The sequence below is a fragment of the Bos taurus genome, chromosome 19, assembly GCF_002263795.3.
Source record: "Bos taurus isolate L1 Dominette 01449 registration number 42190680 breed Hereford chromosome 19, ARS-UCD2.0, whole genome shotgun sequence".
NCBI classification, from domain to species: Eukaryota; Metazoa; Chordata; class Mammalia; order Artiodactyla; family Bovidae; genus Bos; species Bos taurus.
The window spans coordinates 23,030,934-23,054,580 of NC_037346.1; the positions used below are offsets into that span (position 1 = coordinate 23,030,934).

General features: G+C 55.4%; 1 protein-coding gene and 1 long non-coding RNA gene across 2 annotated transcripts in view; both read right to left on the reverse strand.

The window, feature by feature from the left end:
* The window catches only part of RTN4RL1 (reticulon 4 receptor like 1), a 74,796-nt gene extending 53,811 nt beyond the window's left edge, over nt 1-20,985 (reverse strand). Inside the window, exon 1 of the mRNA XM_005220154.5 lies at nt 20,539-20,985. Coding sequence (XP_005220211.1) covers nt 20,539-20,551 — 13 coding nt within the window. The 5' untranslated portion in view covers nt 20,552-20,985. The remainder of the gene's footprint in view (nt 1-20,538) is intronic.
* On the reverse strand, nt 16,597-19,450 carry LOC112442621 (uncharacterized). The gene is made up of 2 exons (XR_003030814.2): nt 19,132-19,450; nt 16,597-16,772 (listed from the first exon to the last, which is right to left on the reverse strand). It is a non-coding gene; the product is annotated as an uncharacterized lncRNA (long non-coding RNA).
* Nucleotides 20,986-23,647: the final 2,662 nt, after the last annotated feature.

The window sequence follows — 23,647 nt, forward strand, 5'->3', positions numbered from 1 at the left end:
CGCCCCGCACCCCAGCCTCCCTGAGAGGGCTGGGTCGGGAGCCCAGGACCCCCGAGTACCCCCTCTCCAGTCGACCCCTCTCGGGGCGGGGATTTGCTGCCAAGACGCTGGGCCGCGGTGACAGATCTGGGTTACCGCGCGGGAGCGGCGGGCCGCCCTGGAAACACTTCCCACCGCGAGGGCGCCTAGGCCGGTGGCCCGGGAGGGGCGCGGCGCTCGGCTATACGCTCCTTCGCCCACCTGCGTCCTGCCCGCAGACCCAACCGGGATCGGAGACCGCTGCCGGAGCGCGGGTCTGGGCTAAACCGCATCTCCAGTCCTCCCCGGTCTGATCCCGCCAGCAGCCCTGAGCCGGCTGCACTCGCCCATTGCACAGTTGTGAAATCCGAAGCAGAGAAGGAGACGCGGGGCCAGGTTGGACACCCAGGACCGCCCCTAAAGCTCGGGCCCTTCCTCACCAGGCTCGCCCAGCATCTGGTCGAGCTTTACTTTCTGCCGAAGGCGGCGCCATGCCAACGCCCTGGCAAGCTCCCAGCACCCGCCTGGCGGGCTTCGGAGAAAGGGAGAGAAATGGGAGTAGTCTGGGCCTCGGGGTGCTCTGGGGGTGCTCTAACACTGCTCGCTGGATGCGCGGGCTTGGCACACTCCTCCGCAGCCAGAAAGGATCCTCCTAGAGGCCCTCTACTCCGTCACACACACAACTGCTAGTCATCCATTTAGCGTTCCCCCAATCGGATCAGGTGCGGTGGGGGCAGAGTGCTGCGTAGACAGGGTCACTGCCCTCAGTGAGCCTGTGGTCTGCTGTACATACAATAAGAGTTGTCATCTCTTTCCAACCTTCTACCCGCTTGTGTGCGCGCACACAGATACATACACAGGGTGACTGCTGCTGCTGCTAAGTCGCTTCAGTCGTGTCCGACTCCGTGCGACCCCATAGATGGAAGCCCATCAGGCTCCCCCGTCCCTGGGATTCTCCAGGCAAGAACACTGGAGTGGGTTGCCATTTCCTTCTCCAATGCATGAAAGTGAAAAGTGAAAGTGAGGTCCCTCAGTCTTGTCCGACTCTTAGCGACCCCATGGTGACTACTCCCCCACAATCCTGTTACAGGACATAGACCCACCCTAAAGGACTGCTCCAGGCTTCCCTGGTGGCTCAGGCAGTAAAGAATCTGCCTGCAATGCAGGAGACTCAAGTTCAATCCCTGGGTGGGGAAGAGCCCCTGGAGAAGGGAATGGCTACCCACGCCAGTATTCTTGCCTAGAGAATCCCATGGACAGAAGGGGCTACATTCCATGGGATCACAAAGAGTCGGACACGATTGAGTGACTCACACACACACACACACACACACACACACAGTCCTGCTCACATCACATTCTACACGTGCAGGTGGACCCACAAATTCCCAGCCCACCCCAACCCCATCTCTACATGTGTATGTATGCACATCACCCCCCCACAAAACAACTAAAGAGTGGCCGCGGCACCCATCATGTGTGTGTCCACTAATAAAAACACACATGCGTACAAAGAGCTGCTCCATCCCTGCACATGCATGTGCATATGCTAGTACACACACGTTCACACACAAAGAACACCCCTCTCCACCTCCACACAAGTTGGTGAACGTGCCCACAGAGCTGACCGTCCCCTCATCCCATCCCTGCACACACACACACACACACATGCACACGCACTGAAGTATCCACTGACATCTCATCCCTATACATGTGTGTTCCCCTGCACACCCGCACACACACAGGCACAGACGCATGCGCACTGACTGTATATAGGCAACTGGGGAAGAGCTGCAGCCTCCAGCCCTGCTCCTATTTAAAGAGAAGCATTGCTGGAAAAGGAACAAAAGCAAAGCTGGCTATAAATAGCCACCTCCCTCCCCACTTTTCCTGCCCTCCGGCCTAGCGGCCTTGCCTCTCCTCTCCTGCCCGGGGCCCAGAGCAGCCAGGGCAGGGCTGTCCCCAGGGGTGGGCATGGGGGCCCTCAAGGCCCAGTGGCCAAGCACAGAGCACTGGGACCCGCCAGGGGCTCTGGGCCCAGGTGGGTGCAAGAGCTCACAGCCTGCCACCTGCAGCCAGCCCTGCGTGCATGTGCCCGGCTCAGAGGGAGGGAGGCCCACTTGGGCCTGGCGGGGCTGCTGCCTCAGCAAAACTGCAAAGGCTGGCAGCTGCAGGGGAGAAAGGCGGGGCTGCTGAGGAAGGCCACAGCTGCCCCTGCCCGGGCCCTCCCTTCCTGGCCAGGCCAGACCTTCCTGGGGTTGATTCTTGGTTGGCTACCTGGGCCCAGAGTCAGGGATACTGGGTGCCCTCTCAGAAGTCACATGCACTGGAGGAAAGGTTGGCAGGACCAGAATGGGGGGTGGGATGCAAGCCCTACTTGGAGTTCCAGTTCTATTTCTTCTGATCCACTAGCTTTAGGCAAGGCTCCTAACCACACCACCCAGCCTCAGTTTCAACCCCCTCTTCTTGGGGTTCTAGAAATGATGCATGAAAAACCAGTGTGCCTAGCAGGCCCTTGCAAACTGGAGGGCCACTAGGATGGGAGATTACAGACTGCTCTCTGCAAGAATCTGCCTGCAGTGCAGGAGACCAGGGTTCGATCCCTGGGTCGGGAAGATCCCCTGGAGAAGGGAATGGCTACCCACTCCAGTATTCTTGCCCGGAGAATTCCATGGACAGAGGAGCCTGTCCTGTCGAGCTATACAGTCCATGAGTTCTCAAAGAATCAGACACAATTGAGTGACTAACACTTGCTTTTTAACACTTTCTGTGTCTGAGAAGAACTGGATGAAAATAATAATTTTGTTTTGTATTTGCCATGTGCTAGGCACTGGGCTATCTTTATTTTATTCCATCCTCTGTGAGGTAGGTACTATTTATTCCCATTTTACAGATGGAGAAACTGAGGCTCAGGGGCTCACTCTAAGGTCACACAGGACCCTAAAGCACAAAGCCAGGTCGCAAAGCCAAGCTGGAGCAGAGACTGAAGCCCTCTGTTCTATGTTTTATACTGTGGGGGCCTGGGGGGCCCTAGTTCCCAGGTTAGCCCCTCCTCAGAGACCAGTGGAAGGCTGGGCTGGGCTGCAGGGAGGGAGCCGGTGTGACCCTCAGCTCCTGAGGCCCCCACTGGGGTCTTGCAGCATGAGCCCGCCTCCTGTTCACCCTTCCTGTCCCCTGAGGGGCTTTTCTCCACCAACCCTGGGGGAGGGGGCGGGAGGAGAAGAGCTCAGGCAGACCTACTTTCAAGGCTTTAATCCTTTTTGCTTAAAGGATTTTTTTTTTTTTTTTGCTTGGGGAAGACTTGGTCTGATCAGAGGAGAGACGCAGGGAGCTGACAAGCTGCGGAGGATGGGGCGGGGGGTATGGTGAGGAGAAAGAAATACATATTTATTACCCTCAATTATTAAAAAATAGATAGTACCAGATCTTAGGTCCTGGCAGACACTGCAGTGGCATTTGTGCAAGGACTATTTTCTTTCCCTTTTCTTTCTCTCTTTTTCTTTTTTGGTTATTTCTGTTGAAATTGTAATGCTTGTAATGTGGTGAGCTTGTTAGTGGAAAAAAAAAAAAAAAACCTCCCTGGCCAGTTCCCAGTGGGTTGGGAAGAGCCTGTGAGCAGGGAGCCTCTGTACCCCAAGTACTGGGAGGAGCCGGGCCCCTTCTCAGTGGAGGAGAGGGTGTGGAAGAGAAAGATCTGTGCCCTCATTTGGGGCTGCAGGGGCTGGGCCCAGGCAAGCATGTGTCCCCGGCTGATCTCTCAGGCAAACCCTCCACCAATTCAGCCCCCATTCCCACCCCTTCCCTCATTGCTGCTCTTTTTGAGGGAGTGGAGAGAGAGAGAGAAATCGATTCTGCTTCTTCTGTGAAGGAGGTGACAGCTCTTGCCCCAGGCTTCTGAGGGCTTTGCCCAGGGGCACTGCCAGCTCTCCAGACACACCCTTCTCTTGCCAGGGCCGGATCAGCCTATTGAAAAGGGGGCGGGGGCAGGCCACCAGCTTGGTACAAAGATGCAAGGCATCCTGTAGGGCAAACTGAGGCCTGAGCCCCCCGGTCAGGTATACACCCCCCAACCTCTTTTGTTGTGGATTCCACATCAGGGCCAGATGGGGCCCTAAACAGAGAAAAAAATAAATAAAGAGGAAGAGGAGGGGGGATCTACAATGAGGAAAAAGACCAAGAGGCAAAGCCACTGGGAAGCGGATTGTGGCATTCATTTTGGTACATGAACACTCGCAGAGCCTGGCACACAGTCGGCCTCAGTCAAGGACCGTTGGCCAACAGACGGAGCTGATGAAGGCAGGAGAGCAGCATTGCTACCTGCCAGGAAGGCCCTTCCCAGGCCCTTTCCACCTACCTTGTCACGATTTCTCGGAACCCCGAGAGGCAGCTGGCATTAGCCCCAGTTTTCAGATGAAGAAATCGAGGCCCAGAGAATTAAAAGCAACTGCCCAAGGTCAGGCAGCTGGTAAGTGGCAGAGCAGGGCCCTGGTTCCCGCCCGCCTGGCTCCATAGCCTCGGCTCCCAGCTACTCAGCTCGAGATACAAAGACAGTAGGCAAATGGGAGCAGACCAGGGATACTTTTGAGAAGAAGCAGGCAAGACGTGTCTCATAGGCCAAGAGACAGAGTCACTGAGCGGGGGCCGGGTTTTCCTTTCTGATCAGGGAGAACCTGCTTTGGAGGGAAGGAAGAAAGAGCTGAGGAGAAGTCAGAGCCCGTGGCTGGTGGATGATGTCCCAGTTTTCTGGGGAGGCTTTCAACCTCTTCTTACTTTCCTGAGCCAGTGAAAACCCCATGGGGATGCTTTGCAAAGCCCTGTCCCCTGCATTGCCTTATGGGGCTTCCCCCAGACTCTAGGCAGAGGGGGTGGGAAGTTGAGGACATACCCAGTCTCCCCCAAACAAGGTGACCCATCCCTGAGACTCCTCCCACTGGCCAGGGCTGGCCTGTGTCACTTTGTCCACTCACGAGGACTCAGCCCTGGACACAGAGAGGCAAAGTTTCAGAGGGCGGCCAGTTCTGAGCTGCAGGAAGGAGGGCCCAGGGAGTTACCATTCACGCTGCTCATACTCCGGCCGCATCGGTTGAACTCCCATTCTGGGTCATAGTAAAGTGCCACGAACTTCATCGGCGTCATCTCACTTAAGCTTCACAACCCTCCAAGACAGGTACTCTTAGTAGCTCGATTTTACAGATGGAATAAGTCAAGCTCAGAGACATAAGATCATTCCCAGGACTTGAACTTGGGTCTGACCAGATCCAACATGCTTGATCCCCACTTGGAGGTGAAGGGCTCGATTGCTGACCCCTGGACTGAGCTCTGCCCACCAGACTCATCTTTCGGAAGCAAGCCTCCACTGAGCAAGGACAGCCACAAGCATAGCTGCAGAGGTCACCACCGAGGGCCCCTCTGAAACAGAGGTACAGGGAGAGACTGGCTTAGGGCTCCTGGGCAGATGAGGGGCGTGGAACCAATCTTACCAGCCAGTGTGCTGTGGACCAGCTTTGGGACGCAGCAACCTGATGCTGTGTGATGCTGGGCAAACCACGTGGGCTCTCTGGGCGTCGATTTTTCTCAGCTGAGTTATAAGGTCTCTTCTAGCACCAAAGAGCCTGCAAATCTATAAAAATCACACCAATTCCCTGGTCCAGATCGGAAGCTAGGGACCTGCCCTTTCTCATGTTCCACCCTCAGGAGTTTTTGGTGCCACAAGCCACCCCAAGTGCAAGGAAAGCCAGTGCCCTCTATTCATCTTCCCCCTCTGGTGTGCTCACAGCCCCCTTCACTGGAGATCTGTTCTATGTCCATGGCCCCAACACACTCACACACACACACACACACACACACACACCCTCCTCTCCGAATAACCAGAAGACTTAGGGTCTGGCTGTCTTCTGCCTGGGGTAGTGTCAAGCCCACCTACCTATGGGACTTTACTGACCTCCCAGGATGGCTTCCCTAGGAAGCCCTTGACCTTTCACCCTTCTCTTTTCCTGCCCAGAGGCCCACACAGCACATGGACCAAGGCATATACAAAGATGTAGGCTGTGGCATGGTCTCCAACAGCAAAAAGCAGCAAACAGCCTCCATACGCAAGCCAGAGGACAGGCAGTCAGATGAGGCACCTTCTGCAGCCATTCAATAGAAAGGCATTTGAGAACTACTGTTAATTCATCCAGACGGGGCACATTTCATGCAGTAGAAGGAAGGACGCACCAAACACCCTGGGAGGGGTAAGCGTTCCCACTCTTTGGGTTGTGGGGTTACAGTGATTTTCTTCTTTTTGCCAATCTGTGGGTTTCCAGTGTTTTCTGCCATGTGTACGCATTAGTTGCGAAGTTCAAAAATGTTACTCTGGGGAGAGAAGTTTTCTGTATAAATGAGGCAGCAGGTGAAAAAGATGACACTACAGAAAACTAAGTTCTGTGTAAAAGGCAAGGTCTTATGGGAACTGACCTCAGACCTTGTGCCTGAACCTCATTAGGAGCCAAGGAGGAGAGGTTGTCTGACCTCAGTGGGAAGGGGGGGCCCAAGACCCACCACTCCTCCTCCCCATCCGCTGTAGCTGTCTCTTTGGTCTGGGTTTTGGCTCCTCCCCCTTGGCCAAGTGACTGATGGGCTTGGGCTGACTCTGATGCTCTGGTCCTCTCCAAAGGAACCCGAGACTATTCCACTGGCTCATCTCAGAAAGTGTGCCCTGCTCACAGCTCCAGCCCCCAAGGCAGCAGACATTGTGTTAAGCGCACTCCTGCCTCAGGCCTTTGCACTCACTGCTTCCTCCATCTCCAGAGGTTTTCCCAAGCAGAAGCAGCTTTGGTAGCGAAAGAGAGCCTTCCCTCAGTTCCCTTAGGCTTCTGTTCAAATGTCACTTTATCAGAAAGACTTCTTAGCCACTCTCTAAAATAACAGCTCTCTGGTCACCCTCTGTTCTTTAATGAACCCTCTGTTACTTTTCTTTTTCTAAGCACCTACGCCCACCTAACAGAGTATAGTTGATCGGCAGTTTTGTTGTTGGGTGTTTTTTTTTTTTTTTTTTTTTACTTATTTTTTGACTGTGCTGGGTCCTCGTTGCTGCATGTGGGCTTTCTCTGATTGCAGTGAGTGGTGGCTTCTCTCGCTGCAGAGCACGGGCTCTAGGGTGCATGGGCTCAGTAGTTGAAGCTTGCGTACTTGGTAGTTGTGCACTTTGCCTACAAAGGTCCATATATAGTCAGAGCTATGGCTTTCCCAGTATTCATATATGGATATGAGAGCCGGACAATAAAAAAATGTTGAGCACTGAAGAATGGATACCTTCAAACTGGTGCTGGAGAAGATTCTTGAGAGTCCCTTGGACAGCAAGGAGATCAAACCAGTCAATCCCAAAGGAAATAAACCCTGAATATTCCCTGGAAGGACTGATTCTGAAACTGAAGCTCCAATACTTTGGTCACCTGATGTGAAGAGCTGACTCACTGGAAAAGACCATGATGCTGGGAAAGACTGAAGGCAAGAAGGAGAAGGGGACAACAAAGGATGAGATGGTTGGATGGCATCAACGACTCAATGGACACGAGTCTGAGCAAACTCCAGGAGATGGTGAAGGACAGGGAAGCCTGATGTACTGCAGTCCATGGGGTTGCAAAGAGTCGGACATGACTGAACAACTGAACCACAGGCTTAGTTTCTCCGAGGCATGTGGGATCTTCCCAGACCAGAGGTTGAACCCTGGGTCCCCTGTGTTGGCAGGCAGATTCTTAACCACTGGGCCACCAGCTAAGTCTCTGATTGCTCATTTATTGTCTGTTCTCCCCACTAGAATGGAAGTTTCATGAGAACAGCGGATTTGGTTTTTGTTCACTGCTTCATCCTCAGGGCCAAGCCAGCAGAAGGCAGGCACTCAATAAATGTTTAATGTTTATCAAACTGAGGGAGCCCTCCCAAACCTCTCTTGGCTGACACGATAAAAGATGTCCAGCTCATCTATGGACAGATAATCCATGGTCTGACACGGAAAAACATGGCTGGTTCAGCTGGGGTCTTCCTTCTGGGAAATAAAGCTGAGAATACCAATAGGAATTCCCTGGTGGTCCAGTGGTTAGGATTCAACACTTCCATTGCAGGTTCAATCTCTGGTGGGAGAACTGACATTCTTCACGCCGCACGGCATGGCCTAAATAAATAAAGCTGAGAATACCAAGGATGTGGGGCAATTAAGTGGTGGGAGGAGAGGGGTGAAAGGCCGTCTTGAAGAATAAGCAGCCCAGAGACTTCCCTGGTGGTCCAGTGGCTGAGACTTTGTATTCCCAATTCTGGGGGCCTAGGTTCAATCCCTGGTTGGGGAACTAGATCCCATATGCCACAGCTAAAAGATCGCACATGCTGCAATGAAGAGCAAAGATCCTGTGTGTTGCCAATAAATCAAATAAGTAAATTTTTAAAAAAGAAGAGGAGGAAGAAGCCACCCTGGGTGGCCATATCGGGCCTGATGAGAAGTGAAAAGTCATGAGTGCGGACAGTGGGGACAGTGGGGTGGGGGCAGTAATAGCTGGCTTGAGTAGAAGAGGAGTCCATGAGGGGGATCACACAGAGGCTGCTCCTTCTTAGAGGGACCCCCTTTCGTGGAGGTTTCTAGAGTCCAGGTCACGCATCTCTTTGCAATAATTCCCCATTTCCAGTGAGATATCTTGAATCGCTGTAATCACATTTGTTCACTGAAGGTGGAAATACCAGCCCACCAGGGGCAGTGGGCCAATTACAGGGAGATGATAAGCACTGCTACCTCGAGGCAGCCCCGGGGCCAATTGCCGCCCCACAGTTTGGTGGTACAGTTCCCCTTTGGGCTGGTGTATTCTTCTGAGCGTGGCCCTGTGGACTGTCCCAGCCTCTCTACCCTGCTCAGAGATTCTGTATCTACCGCAGGCTTGGGCAGCAACCCGGGAGCCCTCCCTGCAAGGAGAGGAAGTGGTTCAAAGAAAAAGTCATTTTCACAGACGGGAGAGAAGGCAAAAGAGGCAGCGTGTTCTCACCCCAGGCACCATCTGAGCTCAGCTTGGCCTGGCAATTTTATCTCCTCATGTTCGGTCCAGCCTTATTTAAACATTTCAGATCTCTGAAGCCCAGAATGTCCACGAGAGGTTTTCCATTTGCCACGGAATCAATAGTGCAAATTTTGTTCCATACAAACCTGCCAAGTCCAGCCCTAAAGTTTTTTGAGCGAGAGTGCTGCCTCTTCCCCCAGCACAGCCCCTGCCCTGTTGGAAGTCCTCTGTGGCCCGGCTGCCCAGTCTTCCTCTGCCTGTTGGCTTCCTCCTCCTACAGAGGTGCGGAGCTGGGCTGGAGTGAGGCAGCAACCGCCCTAGGCCCTGATGAGCTCAGTGGCCCCTCTGCGCCTCAGTGTTCTCATCTGTAACTTGGGGCTAATACTACCTGCCTTTTCTGCTCTTAATGAGGCATTGCACAGAGAAAAGTGTGAGACACCTTTCTCCACCCTCCTCACTAAAAAAATAGTAATATTGGGGCTTTCCTGGTGGCTCAGTGGTAATGCAGGAGCTACAGGTTCGATCCCTGATCCAGGAGGATCCAACATACTGAGGGAAGCTAGGCCTAGGCACCACAACTACCGAGCCTGTGTTCAAGAGCCTGGGAGCCACAACGGAGCCCATGTGCTGCAACCACTGAAGCCCTTGCTCCCTAGAGTCTGTGCTTCACAACAAAAGAAGCCACTGCCATGAGAAGCCCATGCACCGCAACTAGAGAGGAGCCCCCACTTCACCACAACTAGAGAAAAGCCTGTGCAGCAATGAAGAGCCAGCACAGCCAAAAGTAAATAAATAAAAATTAACACTGACAAATAAAAAGAAAAAAGGAAAGAAAAAAAAATTTCTCCTAGTTCCTAATATAAAGTTTTTTTATCTCTTTTGTTTTAAGCCCTAAGTTATCATGATTTAATTTTTCTTGCAGTTACAGAGCAATTTAAAAATTGGGTTTCGATACTAAGTTCCTTGTGTTCCATCGTAGTGTACAGTCATTCAATCAACATCGCTAGTCAACTCATAAAGACACGACATTAGTTATTGATTCAATACTGTTTACCCAATGTCATACTCCCGCTACATTTTATTTTCTGCAGGATGCTGTATTCAGTCGGGTCCTGGTAGGAAAAACAGAGCACTGTCAGACTGAGTACTTTGATGAGCACATAATGATGATGAGAACAGTGGGTGTGTGTGCTGCATGGTTAGTCTCAGTCACGTCCAACTCTTTGCGACCCCATGGACTGAAGCCCACCAAGCAATGTCCACGGGGATTCTCCAGGCAAGAATACTGGAGTGGGTTGCCATTTCCTTCTGCAGGGTATCCTCCCATCCCAGGGATCGAATCCAGGTCTCCCGCATTGCAGGCGGATTCTTTACCACTGAGCCACCAGGGAAGCCCCAGGAAACCCTAATAGATAATGTCTTTTACAGCCCCCTCCCTCCTCCCATGGCACCCCCTCCCCTAACTCCAACTCCCCCATCCCTCCAACTCCCCATCCCTGGGGCGGAGTGAGGGGAGGAAGCTCTTACTGAGCGCGGAGACAGTGCTGCTGGGAGAACTTTCACTGGTTCAACACAAACCAGACTGACATCCAACTGCCAGAACCTGCATTCCTTTGCCTGAGGGCCTTCTCTAGCACAGAAACTATCTTTGCTCCCTTCAGGGGAACAACACTCACCCAGTGAGGGACCGGAGTAGTGTATAAACACCCAGCTCCCTCCCCTTGGGGTGAAATAACTTTGAGGTGCATGTTCTAGACTGTATCTGAAATTCCCCAGTGGGTCTGAGTTCTGGGAGAGGTGGGGTGAGGTGAGGGGCTCATCCGTGGGTCCAGTTCTCCGACTGATGGTGCCTGTAAGGATGGCGGTGCAGAAGCTGAAATGGGAGAGATGGGGAAGGGTGAGGGTGCTCAGAGCTCAGGCAGCACAGCTGCCACTGGCTTCTTCCCTTCCCTGTCTCACTTCCACGCTCCTCTCCGTGTGTTCCCTAGGATCCTTCCCAAATAGAGACTTGCACCTGAACCCTTGTCTCAGGCTGTACTTCTGGGAGAAACTTTGGCCGACCCGTGATGGAGGGACACAGAGTCCATTGTGACCCACCCATCGGTTGAACTCGACTGGAAGCTCATGGCTAAACTTCAACAGAACAAACTCCTGGGACAGACAGCACGTGGAGAAGAGTGGAGAACAGATCTGGAAGGGTTGGGGAGGCGGGTAAAGAGGAAGCTGTTTCCTCATGGAACTTGCCATCCAGTGGGGAAGGCTAATGACATACAGGTAATTGCAATAAAATAGACTGAGTACTGTGACCGGGGTACAGGGAACAGTGGGACACCGAGGACCACTCCCCTAGCCCGGGTAAGTTTTCCGAGCGGAAGTGCCGTGTAAGCTGAATCCTGAAGGATGAGCATGAAGGGAAAGAAGGAAGCAGAGAGTGTTCTGGGCAACAGTGGGTGCTTGTGCAAATCTTTAGAGATGAGACAGAGAGAGAACAATTCCATTGGGGGATTGAAAGAAGGTGATTAGACCTGGACCTCAGAGTTCAAAGTGGAGAGTGGGGAGAGGAGAGCTTAGTGGGGCTGTAGGTGGGACAAGAGAAGAGGATTGACTGCCAAGCTGGGACATCTAGACTAGCCCCTGAGAGACAAGGAATCACTGAAGGTTTTTAAACAAGGGAAGGACAAGATCCTGTCGCACTGTAGACTCTGACCACCATGTGAAGGCTGGATGGGGTGAAGGCAGGAGTAGACGCAGGGGGGCTGCTGGTGTGGTCCAGGAGAGGATGGTGGCAAAGGCTAGGGTGGAAGCAGGGAAGGGAGGTGCAAAGGATGCCGAGGGAGAAGGGGCATCACTGCTCGATGGACTTGTGGGGAGTGGTGGGCTGAGGTGAGGGGCTCATTGTGAGTCCAGTTCTCCGACTGATGGTACCTTCCAGGATGGTGGTGTACATGCTGAAATGGGAGAAATGGGGAAGAAGTAAGGGTGCTCAGAGCTCAGGGTCGAAGTAGGAGCATCGTTTCACACATGCCAGGTTTGAGGGGCCTGTGCGGCTGCAGTGGAGACATCTGGGGGTGGGGGGTCAGCTGGATGGATGGCCCTGGAGATCAGAAGGAACATCTTGGCTCTCGATAAGATGTGGAGGGGAAGCGGTCAGTAAATGGACCCTGCAGCTGTAGACAAGCTGACGTCCCCAGGGCTGAGCTGACACCCTGAGAAGACAGGCCCAGGGCAATGCCCCCAGGAGGCACCACACTGGAAGGATAGCAGGCGGTAGTGAAGCTGGCAAGGAAGGCTGAGAAGGAGCCACAGAAGCAGGAGAAAGACCAGGGGAACCGCCATCGGGGAAGTCGAGGGAAACTATGGCCAACATAGTCAAGGGTCACCAGGTCAGGCGAGATGAGGAAAATGTCCAGTAGGGTCAGTGTCAGGCCAGAGGGGTGGCAATGGAGTGACCGCTGAATCTCTTCTCTTGGAGGGGTGAGCGGTAGGTAAGGGTAAGCGGATTCCAAGTGTAGACAGCTTCTCCCAGCGAGCTAAATGGTCACAAGGAGTCCAAGTCCCGCTGCACGAGAGCGAGCTCCAACCCAGGCCTGGGCAGTGTGGTGTCCTCTGGGTCAGCACACAGCACACGACACAGCCAGTGGCCTTCCTGCCTGCACTGCTTGCTAGTGGGGGACCACAGGGGACTCCCCAGCCCCCAAACTGGAGGAGCTTCCAGGGCAGCAGTAAGGCCAGAGGAGGAGGCCCCTTGAGCCAGGTGTGACCAGGGCCACCTGAGCTATCTGCTTTGTATTCTGGGCTCTGACACTGGACATCATTTGAAGAAACTCTCCTACTGCCAAAACATTTGCCAAATCATCAATCTGATTATGTGACACATGGGGAAACTGAGGCCCAGCGTCCGGGGTCCTAGTGAGTCAGTCACAGAGACGGAAGCAAATCCAGCCCCGGGGCTTCAAGTTTGGGATTCTGTCCACAGCCCCAGAGTCCATAGCGAGAAAAGGGCCTTGGCCAGGCCAGAGCCAGGATTGTGAAAGGCTGCTGCTGCCGGTGGAGCCGGGCGGCCAGGGAAAACAGGGACAGACAGCAGAGTAAACACTGCGTGGCCGGCCGCCTGCAGCTCAGGCCGCGGAGGTGGCTGGCGTGCTGGCCGGCGGGCTGCCAGTCCGTGACCACATCTCTCGCCCCGTGCCCAGCCTGCCCCGGCCGCCCCAAGCTGGCCACTGAGTGACCGACCCCGGCCTGTCTCCCCCAAAGCCCCCCGCACCGCCTACTCCTACCTCCTCCCAGCCTGCTCAGACAAGGCCATGAATAGAACATTAAAGGTAAAACCTTCTAAAAGAAAAAGCAGCTCCCTGGTAGGAGTCGCCTCTTGAAATGTCAAAGGCAGAGCAAGGCTTCCTGCCTTGTGCGCTTCTCACTAATGGAGGCACCTTAGCCTCCGTATCCCCATCATCCAATCGCCCTATAAATAAATCATCGTAAGAAGAATGCCAATTTTCCCCCTAGGGCCTCATGAATCTCTGCATAAAAGCCCCCTTCATGATGCATGCATTGGCTCAGGTGCCCGGAGAGAGAGATGGCGAACCCTGCTTCCAACAATTTCAGAGGCAGTAGCAACTCTCATGCCACCTCTGTGGGCTGAGAGTTGGGAACTCTGCTTTCCTCCTGACTTGGGGAAGAATTTTTTGCTCCATTTCCTGCAAATCCACCCCGACCACAGAGCCACTGTGGAATCAGCCCAGGGAGCTACCAGGAGGCCTCATCTCCTAGGGCTGAGGTCCTGTGTCCCTTGGCAGACATATGATGACAAGTCGTGCCCACCCCCCTGTGTGGGTGGGCGAGCCACGTACCCACTGGAGCTCTGTTCCCAACATGTGGCACGCACAGTGCTGGCCCGCCCGCCCACTCCCAGGGGGCCCCCACTGAGTGGCTCACCAGCCGCTTGTGCTGCCGGTGGTCTCGGTGGAGGGAGTGCCAACCTAGGCACCCGGGAAGCTCAGCTCTGCCACCGGGGGCCTCTGGCGAGCACTCCTGGAACCTGTTGCACGCTCCCCAGGTGTGGTTCTGCTCGCAGACACACACACACAGCACTGTGGCAACTCTCTTGCTGGGCGGGCCTGGAGGCCTCCACAGCCCCTCTTCTGAATCACCTAGCAGGGGACGTTTGCAGGTTTGGATCCCAGCTTCACTGACTGATTAGAGGATAATCACAGGTTCCAAAGCACCCTGCTGAATCTGTTAGCTCTGACACCCCGTCCTGCCCCCACCGAGGAGAGGGGCGCTCCTCCTTGAGAGGTGGGAATGTGCTCTTCTGCACCCAAGATGAGATCCACTAGACTCTCCGCCTTCTCTTCTTTTCCAAACTGCAGGAAGAATGGGTCTCTCGGGTACACATCCGTGGCTGGAAGTGGGCAGGAGAAACCCTGTGTGGAGGACCTACGGTTACTGCCCAGCTGACTGGCCAGGACTGGGCCATGGGAACTCTCCAGAGGAGGTGGGCCAGGTGGAGGGACGCCGGCCCCTCATCCAGCCTGCCAAGTGCCACCTCCTGGGGCTATTGCTCCCCAGTCACCAACCATTCTGGGGTGTGGCTGTGTTAGCTGCTCCACCAGGACAGCCTGGAAGGGGAGCCTTGGAAAGCAACATATGCAGAATGCCCAGCCCCCTGATAAGCCAGGGCCCCGCCTTCCTGAAGGGCCTGAGAGCGGACAGGATGCTTCATTGTCTGATCTCTGTCTGCAATGAAGACAGCAGTGCAGGAAGCAGTAGGGGAGAGAAGGGTGGGGGAACAGGGTAGAGGAGGGCAACTGAGAGAGGGGTTTGGGGTCTCAGGAGCCCCAGGTCCCAACCAGAGATGTTCCTGAAGGAACACCGGAAGAAGAGTGCACGGGAACTACCAGGGAACTCTGTAATGAGACTCGAGTGATTCAGATTCAGCAGTGCCCGGCACCTCGAAAAACAAATGTCACATAAATCAAGGCACATGGGCGTGTGAGGCAGTGGAGCTGAGAGGTTAAGAGAGCGAGGCAAAGAGCGTGGTGGCAGACAGACCTGGGGTGGCATCCTGACTCAGTGTGCCAGCTGGGTGAGCCAGAGTCAGGGAGTTCATTTGGTCTGCGCCTCAGTTTCCTTATCTGTATGGCAGGGACGAGCACAGACTGATCTCGAAGGGTGGTTGTGGAGACCACCTGAGGCTAGGCATGGAGTCCACTTAGCTTGGCCCGTCACTAATTATAAGCCACTATTGTCAGCATGTGGACAGGGTCCGGTGGGATTGGATTCAAGGCAGGTGAGGAAGAACAGTCCATTCTCTGCTCCCATTCCCTGCTCGCATCCATGCCTCCTCCCAGCAGGCTTGGCCAGGCGTGATCGGACCACAGTGGCCTCCCCTTGCTCCAGTGATGGACCCCAAGTCGACTGTACCTTTTCACCCCAGTTCAACGGCATCCAAGGAGGCCCCTGCTTCTGGACCCCCGCTTCGCCTTGGGATTGACGTCTCCCTAGGTGTTCTCTTAGGCTTCCCAGGTGGCACTAGCGGTAAAGAATTTGCCTGCCAATGCAGGAGATGCAAGAGACATGGGTTTGACCCCTGGGTCAGGGAAGATCCCCTTGAATAGGAAATGGCAACCTGCTTGAGTATTCTTGCCCGGAGAATCCCATGGACAGAGGGGCCTGGTGGGCTACAGCCCATGGAGCCACAGAGTTGGACATGACTGAGCGACTAAGCACATGTGAGGTCTCCTCCCAAGCCTCGAGGAAGCCCTCACCCTGGGGTGCCTGCATCACTCCTCTGTCAGACTCATTTCCACCCAGGTGGCCTGGCCAGTGCACCCCGAGGAAAGGGCCGCTTCCGGCATTCTGCATGGAGGTCCTGCCTTCTGCTGTCCCTGGAGGCTCTGTTCCTGTTTGCCAGCTATTTTGCTTCCTCGGCCATCTGTTCCCTCCCTGTCATCTCCTCTCTGCTTTAACCTTAACCACTACTTCGCTGCAGATGGCACCAAACAGATCCGTTCTTGACATCCTTCAGCAGGCCTGCCCCCTCCTTCTCATCTCCAGAGAGTGAACTTCTGCTCTGTCCTTTCTCAGGCCCTGACTTCAAAGCTTGGAGTTGGACTCACCCCCCCACAAGCCTCCCTCCTAGATCCCATCTGCTGTCAACTCTGCCACAGGTCAGGGGGCAAACAGTCCTACCAGCCTCCCCTGTCTTTTCCATTTCCTAATGAGACTTCCTCGCTTCAGACTTGGCTAAGAACCTCTCCCCGTGTCAAGTCCACTGTCTGCTCTGGTTATCCACCTGGTCTCCTAAAACAGAGCCACTGTACCCTCCAGGGCAGTGGGGGTCGAGCTTAGCAGCCTGAGTCCGAGATCAGAAACTCGGTTGCATTCCTGCAGTAGAGGAGTCAGTGCGTCCACGCTGGGAGTTTGGGTCTTGAACAGTTCCTCTGCAGCACCTAGACCTGGAAACTGCGGTGAAGAGTTGGCCTCGTGCTGGCATGACAGGGGCGGAACCAAAACACATTTTCTACATCGTCTTAACTCACAAACGGGGAGCACTGCATTTCTTTCCTTGCTTTTATTCTGGCTACTGGTGAGAAATGCATTCAAGGACTTTATTTAGCCACTCTGCCTCTTCTCTCTGTTGAGGTGACCTGGTGCTTCCTCAAAATTCCTCATCCTGGCTTCTCTTTGCTGGTGTAAGGACCAGGAACTTTGAGGGGAAAAGCAGTCCAGAAGCTCCCAGTTAAGGAAACTCTCTAAGTGTAACTGGTTTCATTGGGCTGCTTTCCTTGAATGGGACAGACTTGTGCTGGGAAGATTGGAACTCCACTTCTGTACCTAGATTTGGGCTAAAAAGGCTTGTAACTCATCCCTCTACACAGGGCTCTTGTAATTCCCCTCTCTACACTTCCTCTAGTAGAAAGGGGAATGTCTTGGCTGGCTGTGGAACACTCTCCATTTCCCTTCACTGTTGGGGCTAAGGAGGGCCACAACACTAACAGCTCTAAGGGGAGCCTGCTTATACCTGGACACATGGAGACTCTCTGATTCCCTAGGGGACCTCTGAATGCAAATCAACCAAGCATCTGACAACCCCATGGTCCCTTCTGCCTCCTACCTTCCCTTCTTCCCACAAAAGAGACCCAATCCAGCCACCAGGCCAGCCCATCTGGCTATGGAAACCAAAAGAACAAAATGCATCTTATTGGGTTGTAGGCCTTAATCTAGCTCTTGCTGAATTATTCAGGGATGGCATTAACTTATAAATGAGTGTGTTTGACTGATTTTGTGGTTGATGTACAGATAAATTCTAATGAAAGACAGCTACACGATTTTAAATTATTAATTAGACTGCCACTTAACAAAGCCTATTTGGCACTCTATTTCCTTGCTTAACAAGACAAAAACTTTAAGGAAAGGTTCTGTATTCACCCAGAGGCTGTTGATTGGCATTCTGTTTTTTATAGCTCTAAAAATGAAAACCATAGATCCTGACCTTAAGCAGGCCACTTCTGGCCAAGCAAAAACCCAGCAGGCCACTCTTCCTTCCTAGATGGTGCTGAGTGGCTCGGGGCCTCACTTGCCCTGCCTGCCTCTCATCTCTGACCAGAGATTTGCTTTTTATATCCCCGGTTCTGCCAGGCTAGGCTGGGAGATGGAAAAGCCAGCAGGGCAGCTGCTGAAGCCTTCAGCTACCAACGCAGTCAGCAGCAAGATCCACTGAGGACTCGAGGATGTTCAGGTTCACAGAGGTGGGGCTGTGGCCAGGAGAGTCTGTTCATTAAGAGATGCAAGGTAGCACCCCCAGTTCTTAAAATGTCCTGCCCAGGGACAACACCGTATTAACTGTCATAGGACAACCAGAAATCAGAGACGTGACCCTTGTGGCCCTATGCCTACTCTTACCTTCTTCCTTCTCTGGGGTTTCTCCACAGGATATGTAAGGCTCACGGTCCTCTCTCCTCCCGGGATCTAGGAAAGGCTACTCTTTCATCATCTTTCAAACCCTTTTCCAAGTCATAATTAAACTATGAAACTTCCCCCAGGGCCAGGACCCCAGGTAGGTTTCTGCATCTGATGGGCAGGGAAATTGCGACAAATACCTGAATCCATCCTATGACCTTTTTTTTTTCATCCTATGACATTTTTGCCAGGAGCTTTTGGGAACACTCGAGAAGCAGAAACTTCAATGGCCACCTCTCTTGCCACCAGCCCCAGGCATATCTTTGTCTCTGGGCACATACCTAGAATCCACACAGAAAATCTGAGTGCCCTGTGTTATGTATGCACAAGAGAGACCAATCCTGGTGACCAGGATCAGGGGCCAAGGGAGAGATTTACCCAGACTAGGACCAAAATAAAAGCCCTTTGCCCACACAATGGCCCAGGGCAGCAAAGGACTTCTCTGCTCTGCTTCCCTCCGGCCAATCCAGGTGAAAACCTCTTTGTTGGTAGAATCTCTCTCACCAACCGAGCTATGCAGGAAGGGAAAAATAGCCCAAGTGGCAAACACACGTGACTGCCAAGCCTCCAGTGGCCATCTCTTGGGCAGGGTAAGGAGCCTCCCGCTGGGGAGCAGGCCCCAGAATGCACTGGGTTCATCCCAAGCTGGGTCTCTGGCTAGCGAGGATGGGAGAAAAGGCTCTTGGAGGCTGCTCAAGCCTCCCTGGACATCTCAACCATATAAATAAAATGCGTGGGCTGCTTCGTGGCTCATTTTTAACTGTAAACTGACAAAAGACCAAAAGGGAAATGAGATGTCAGCTGCTCTCTATTATCTCCATCACAGACCTGCAGCCCGGACATGGCGGCCTTCAGAACTACCCGGGAAGCCTTCCCCACTGGGGCAAGTTTGCAGGACCAGGTCCAGGCTGCCCAGATCTGTAAAAAAAAAAAGGCACCTTCTCTGTGCAGACACACTCTGGCCAGCAATGGCGGGTGCTGAAAAGACTTTTGGTCCCTTTCTAGCTGGGGAAAGGAATTGGAGTGTATCCTTGGAGTGGTGTCTCCAACCAGCCGCAGAGACTTCCCACCCACAGTGAAAGGCAGTCAGCGTTCACCCACCCTGCACCGCACTGACCCACGTGGAGGATACAAGTCACACACAAGTTGGTGGCTATTCACACAGTGGGGCGACCCAGATTCATCGGTTGGCCTGAGCCAGCCAGGACCGCCACACAGCCTTTAGGGCTTCCAGCGCAGACGTGGTTTCTTCACGCACCTGTCCCACCAGCTTATGGGGTCTCTTCCATCACCCCCACATCTGCTCCTCTCCGCCCATCCCTGGGCTTCGCTTCCCCCTCCTCGCGTCACCTCCCCTTGCCCATTTTCTCCTTTCCCATCCTACTGTGAGGTCAGAATTCCGTGCTTACGACACCTCGGTCTGTTGCCATGGAAACAGGGGCGGATTAAGGCTGGAGCGCGGAGCTCAGGGATCAGGCCCCTCCGCTACCTGAGGTCCCACCTCAGCCGGCTCCCGCAGGGCCAGGGCAGCCAGCCGCAGGCGCGGGTGGCTCACCGGTCGCTCGGCCCGGGCCAGGGACGAGGGGGTCCCGGCGGGGCGCCGCAGCCCGCCCGGACCTGGGAGGTGAGAGAGGTAGACGCAGAGGCCCGAGCGGCGGGTGGCGGAGCCCGCGGGCTCACGGCGTGGTCACCTGCCCTCCCTGGGCCCTGGGGACCGCTCCCCGCGCGGCAGCCACGTGGGGGCGCGGCGGGACTTCCCCAGCGCCCGCGCCAACTTTGCAGCGCTCTGCTAGGAGCCCGGCGGCCCGAGGGTCGTAGTGAGGTGGTGGTTGGGGGGAGGGGGCAGCTGTCCTCAAGTTAAGCCTGGCACCGGCTGCGCACGCTCCTGGCACGGCCTCCGCCTTCCAATCCCTCCTCTCCAGGCAGAAGGAAAGTTTGAGGAACCGGACCTCGGGCGCTAGCCACCAACCCTCGGCCGCTGGATGCCCAGAGCCCATCCCTGGGGACCACCAAAGCGCGGTGCAGGGAAGGTGCCCGCGTCCGGGCCCCACCTGGGAAGCCGGGACGCGCGGTGAGTGAGCGCCCGGGCTGCGCGGCGCCTGACCGCCGGCTGCACCGGAGCGCGGGTCGAACCCGGCCCCGCCTAAGCGGCGGAAGCTGGCGGCGTGGGTCCGCGAGGGGGATGGAGGCTGCAAGTGAAAAACTTTATACCGGCAAAGCTAAGGTCCCAGGAGGCCGGCTCCCCTTCCATCACAGGTAGTTCACTGTGGTCTCCAAATGACCTCGCCGAACCAGATCTCTAGGCCTGGCCGCTGGGTTCAGGGAGCAGATCCCGAGTCTCGCTACTAGCCCCCCTCGGGGGCCGAGCTCCCCCAGCACCACTCCCTCTGCGGCTGAGTCCCCGCGAAGCCCGCTAGCCTTCCCAGAGCTGCTTCCCAGACCGGGAGCCCCGGCACCGGGCGGCTCTCGGGTGGCTCCCAGGCTCGCGACTCTGCCCCGTGCGCATACAACTCCAACTTGCCCCTGGGCTCCAACTCACCTTTGCGAAGCATGTTGGCCGCGGGGCCGCCACTCCGAGGTCGGCCTAGGCGCGCTCCCTCCCGGGGTCCGGATTCAAATCGTCGGGCGCCGGCTGCAGCTAATCCGTGCGCGTCGAGGCGGGGGCAAGCCGGGGATCCGCTGGTGCCCGGCGGCCCGGCCCCACAGGGGCATGGTGAGCCCGAGCCCCACGCCGAGGGCACCGGCGCCCACCGGCAACCGCGGCCCTGCCCGGCAGCCCCCGGGGCGAGCTGCTTTCTCCGCGGAGCCGGCGGCCTGCTTCTGCAACCTCGAGCACTTTGCAGGCGGTTTTGAGGGGGGACGCCGCCCCCTGGTCCCCTGGCCGCGGCCCCCTACTCTCCGCCCCCTCGGGTCGCCGCCGCCGCCGCGGCTGCTGCAAAAGGGCGCTCGCACGCACCACCGAGCTCCGGGGAAAGCGCCCGGCGCGCGTTTGCAGGACCGTGCGATCGGCGGAGTGGGGCGCCTCCCTTCCTCCCCCCGGCTTCCCCCACCTCTCCTCCTTTCCTCCCTCCCCCGCTCTCTAGCTCCCTCCCTCTCTCTCTGCGCTCCCCGCCCCCGCTCACGGAGCGCCTCCCATACAAAATTTATGAAAGTGCTCTCAGCTCGCGGTGCCGAGCGCCGTCCTATTCCCAGGGCAGCGGCGCTCAGCCGCGCGGCGCCGCCTCCCAAGGTGTTTTCGCCGCTCCCGCCCCCGGGGACGATCCTCGGCCCGCGTCCGTCCAAGTACCTGCCCCAGTCCCCGGGCCGGTCGTCGGGCCACTCGAGAGTCCCTCCCGGCCTCCGCGGGCTTCTCGAAGCTTGCACCCGCAGCCCCACCCCCTCCGGGCGAGCGCCCTTCGCAGATGGAGGTCACCGAAACAGGCGGCTGGAAGCGTGCGCTCTGCCCACCGGCTGGGATGCGAGGACCTCCGCCCAGAGCCCTTGATTACAAGCCCGCACCCCTGCCCATCTCCTCACTGGCCGACTCCGCTTCTTCTTCAGAGGCTCGACGGCTCCTCCTTGCCCAGGACAGCTCCAGCAAACCCAGCCGCATCGCATCCCGAGTGCTAGGACACTGTTCTTTTTTGGGGGGAGGCGAGTGCGATGTGCCCCCTGGCTAGTCTAGACCTGGCAACAAGCATTGGGGAGGCCCAGCTGCATATCCTAGCGAGGGAAAGACCGATGTGGGGCTCAGCCAGACTATCTCGGCTTAGGGGGAACTCTGTTGTCCCTCAGTCTATACAGACCCAGCCTGGGGCTTCGTGGAAAATGGAGGCGGCACCGCCTAAAAAGCAGGTCCAGCTGGGAACCAGTTGGGCTGAGCTTAAAGAGGGTTAAGGCCGGACCAGTCCCTGGTGGAGGCCGGCACCCCCTACTGGCCTGAGATAAGAGGGGTCCTGAACAGGGGAAAAGAGTGGCCTAAGTCACCCATTAAAGGCACATTTATTGAGGGACTGTCAGTATAGAGCTTTAGTCTTCCGGGATTCAGTCAATGAAAAAGGCAAAGTCCCTGTCCTTGTGAAATTTACCGTTATTAGGGACCAATTTAGGAAAGTCCAGATGAGATCTTGCTTGGAAGAAGAAAAAATAAGTCAGGTTTTGTTCTGGAGCTGATTAGAGGGGATCAGGGAAAGCACTCTGAGCAGGTGACATCTAAGCAGAGATCTAACTGAAGTGAGAGAGTCGTGTGATTCCTTGGAGATAAACTTGCCATGTTAGGAAGCTCAAAAAGAAGGCCAGTATCATTCATTCACTCATACATGCATTCAGCAACACTGAGGTTTGTGCTAACTACATAGGCTTGGTATTCTGCAGTCCATGAGGTTGCAAACAGTCAGATGTGGCTTAATGACTGAACAACAACAACAAAGCCTTGGATTTTCAGAAGCTTATGGCAAGCTTCTGTAGGGGAAGACCCATAGCTATCTTAGAATGTGCTAGGAAGAGGCAGTGTGGGAGGGGACTCTGCTAGCTCTGTAAGGGGCTGAAAGACCATCCAAAAAGGTTTCACGGAAGAGGTGCCATTGGTCTTGAGGGCTGAATTCATCAGGCTGAGAAGGGGAAAGACTAGGACAGGCAGGAAGGAATGTGTAGATGGCTTGGAGGTGAGAAAGTGAGCTTGTGCTGAAGATTAAGAAGATTGGTCCATCTTGCAATAGAAACCCCAGGTAAGGCATTCTCTTAGCCTCTACTAGCTGCAGGACTGGACTGAGCAATCCTGTCTGAGCCCTGCCAGGCAGACACTAGCTGAACTCCGAGGACACAGAGCTGCAGAGGCCCTCCGCCAGTAAAACCCAGGTCAGGGAGGTTGAGCAACTCGCTCAGCATCTCACAGCAGATCAGTGCTGAAGTATGAGCCTGCATCAGGGTATGATAAACCTCCTTCCACCTCCCCAAGCCGCCTCCCCATGACCCCCTGCCCTGCAATCTCCAGTATCTTAGGCAAAGTTGGCTGGGGCTGGGCGTGAGTGTGAGAAGCAGAGTTATTTCAGGCCTCTGGAGGGCTGGGTGCTGTTCTGGAGTCCAGCCAGGGGGTGGGGGCGACTGTAGGCGGGTGCTGTAGTGTAAGGTGGGGGTGCGCTGTGCCCGCCTTCTTGTCAGGCAGTAATTACTCAGACTGCTGAGTAACTCTGGCAGGGAGACCCCCACAGACAGATGGAGGTGTTCTCGGCCTAAGTTGAATGACGGCCCCCAGTGTCCTGCACAGCAGGGTCTTCAGGCACAGGCTTGTTTGCTAAAGGGGGCCACACAATTCATTCAGGCCAGAGGCTGTGGGGTGGTGCTATAAGAGAATGGGGGCCTTCTATTACCAGTGGGCCCCACTTCTGCTGAGGGAAAGGTCCTAAGGGGTGCGGGGCCGGCTAGGGAAAGGCCATCACTCTGTACTGAAGCGGGTCTTTCCCTCTTGGGACTCTCAGCTGCATCCAGAGCTAAAGCTGCCCACAGACTGGGCCTTCGTGTCCTGAATGTGGAGGGGCTGGACTCAAGTGGACCCCGGAATTGAGATCTTCCACACTGGGGGTCTGGAGAACCTGAGGGATTGAGAAAGCGCAGGCTGGACTCTCATCACACTGATGGGTTGTTCCTTGGGCCACATTCCTGTCCAAAGG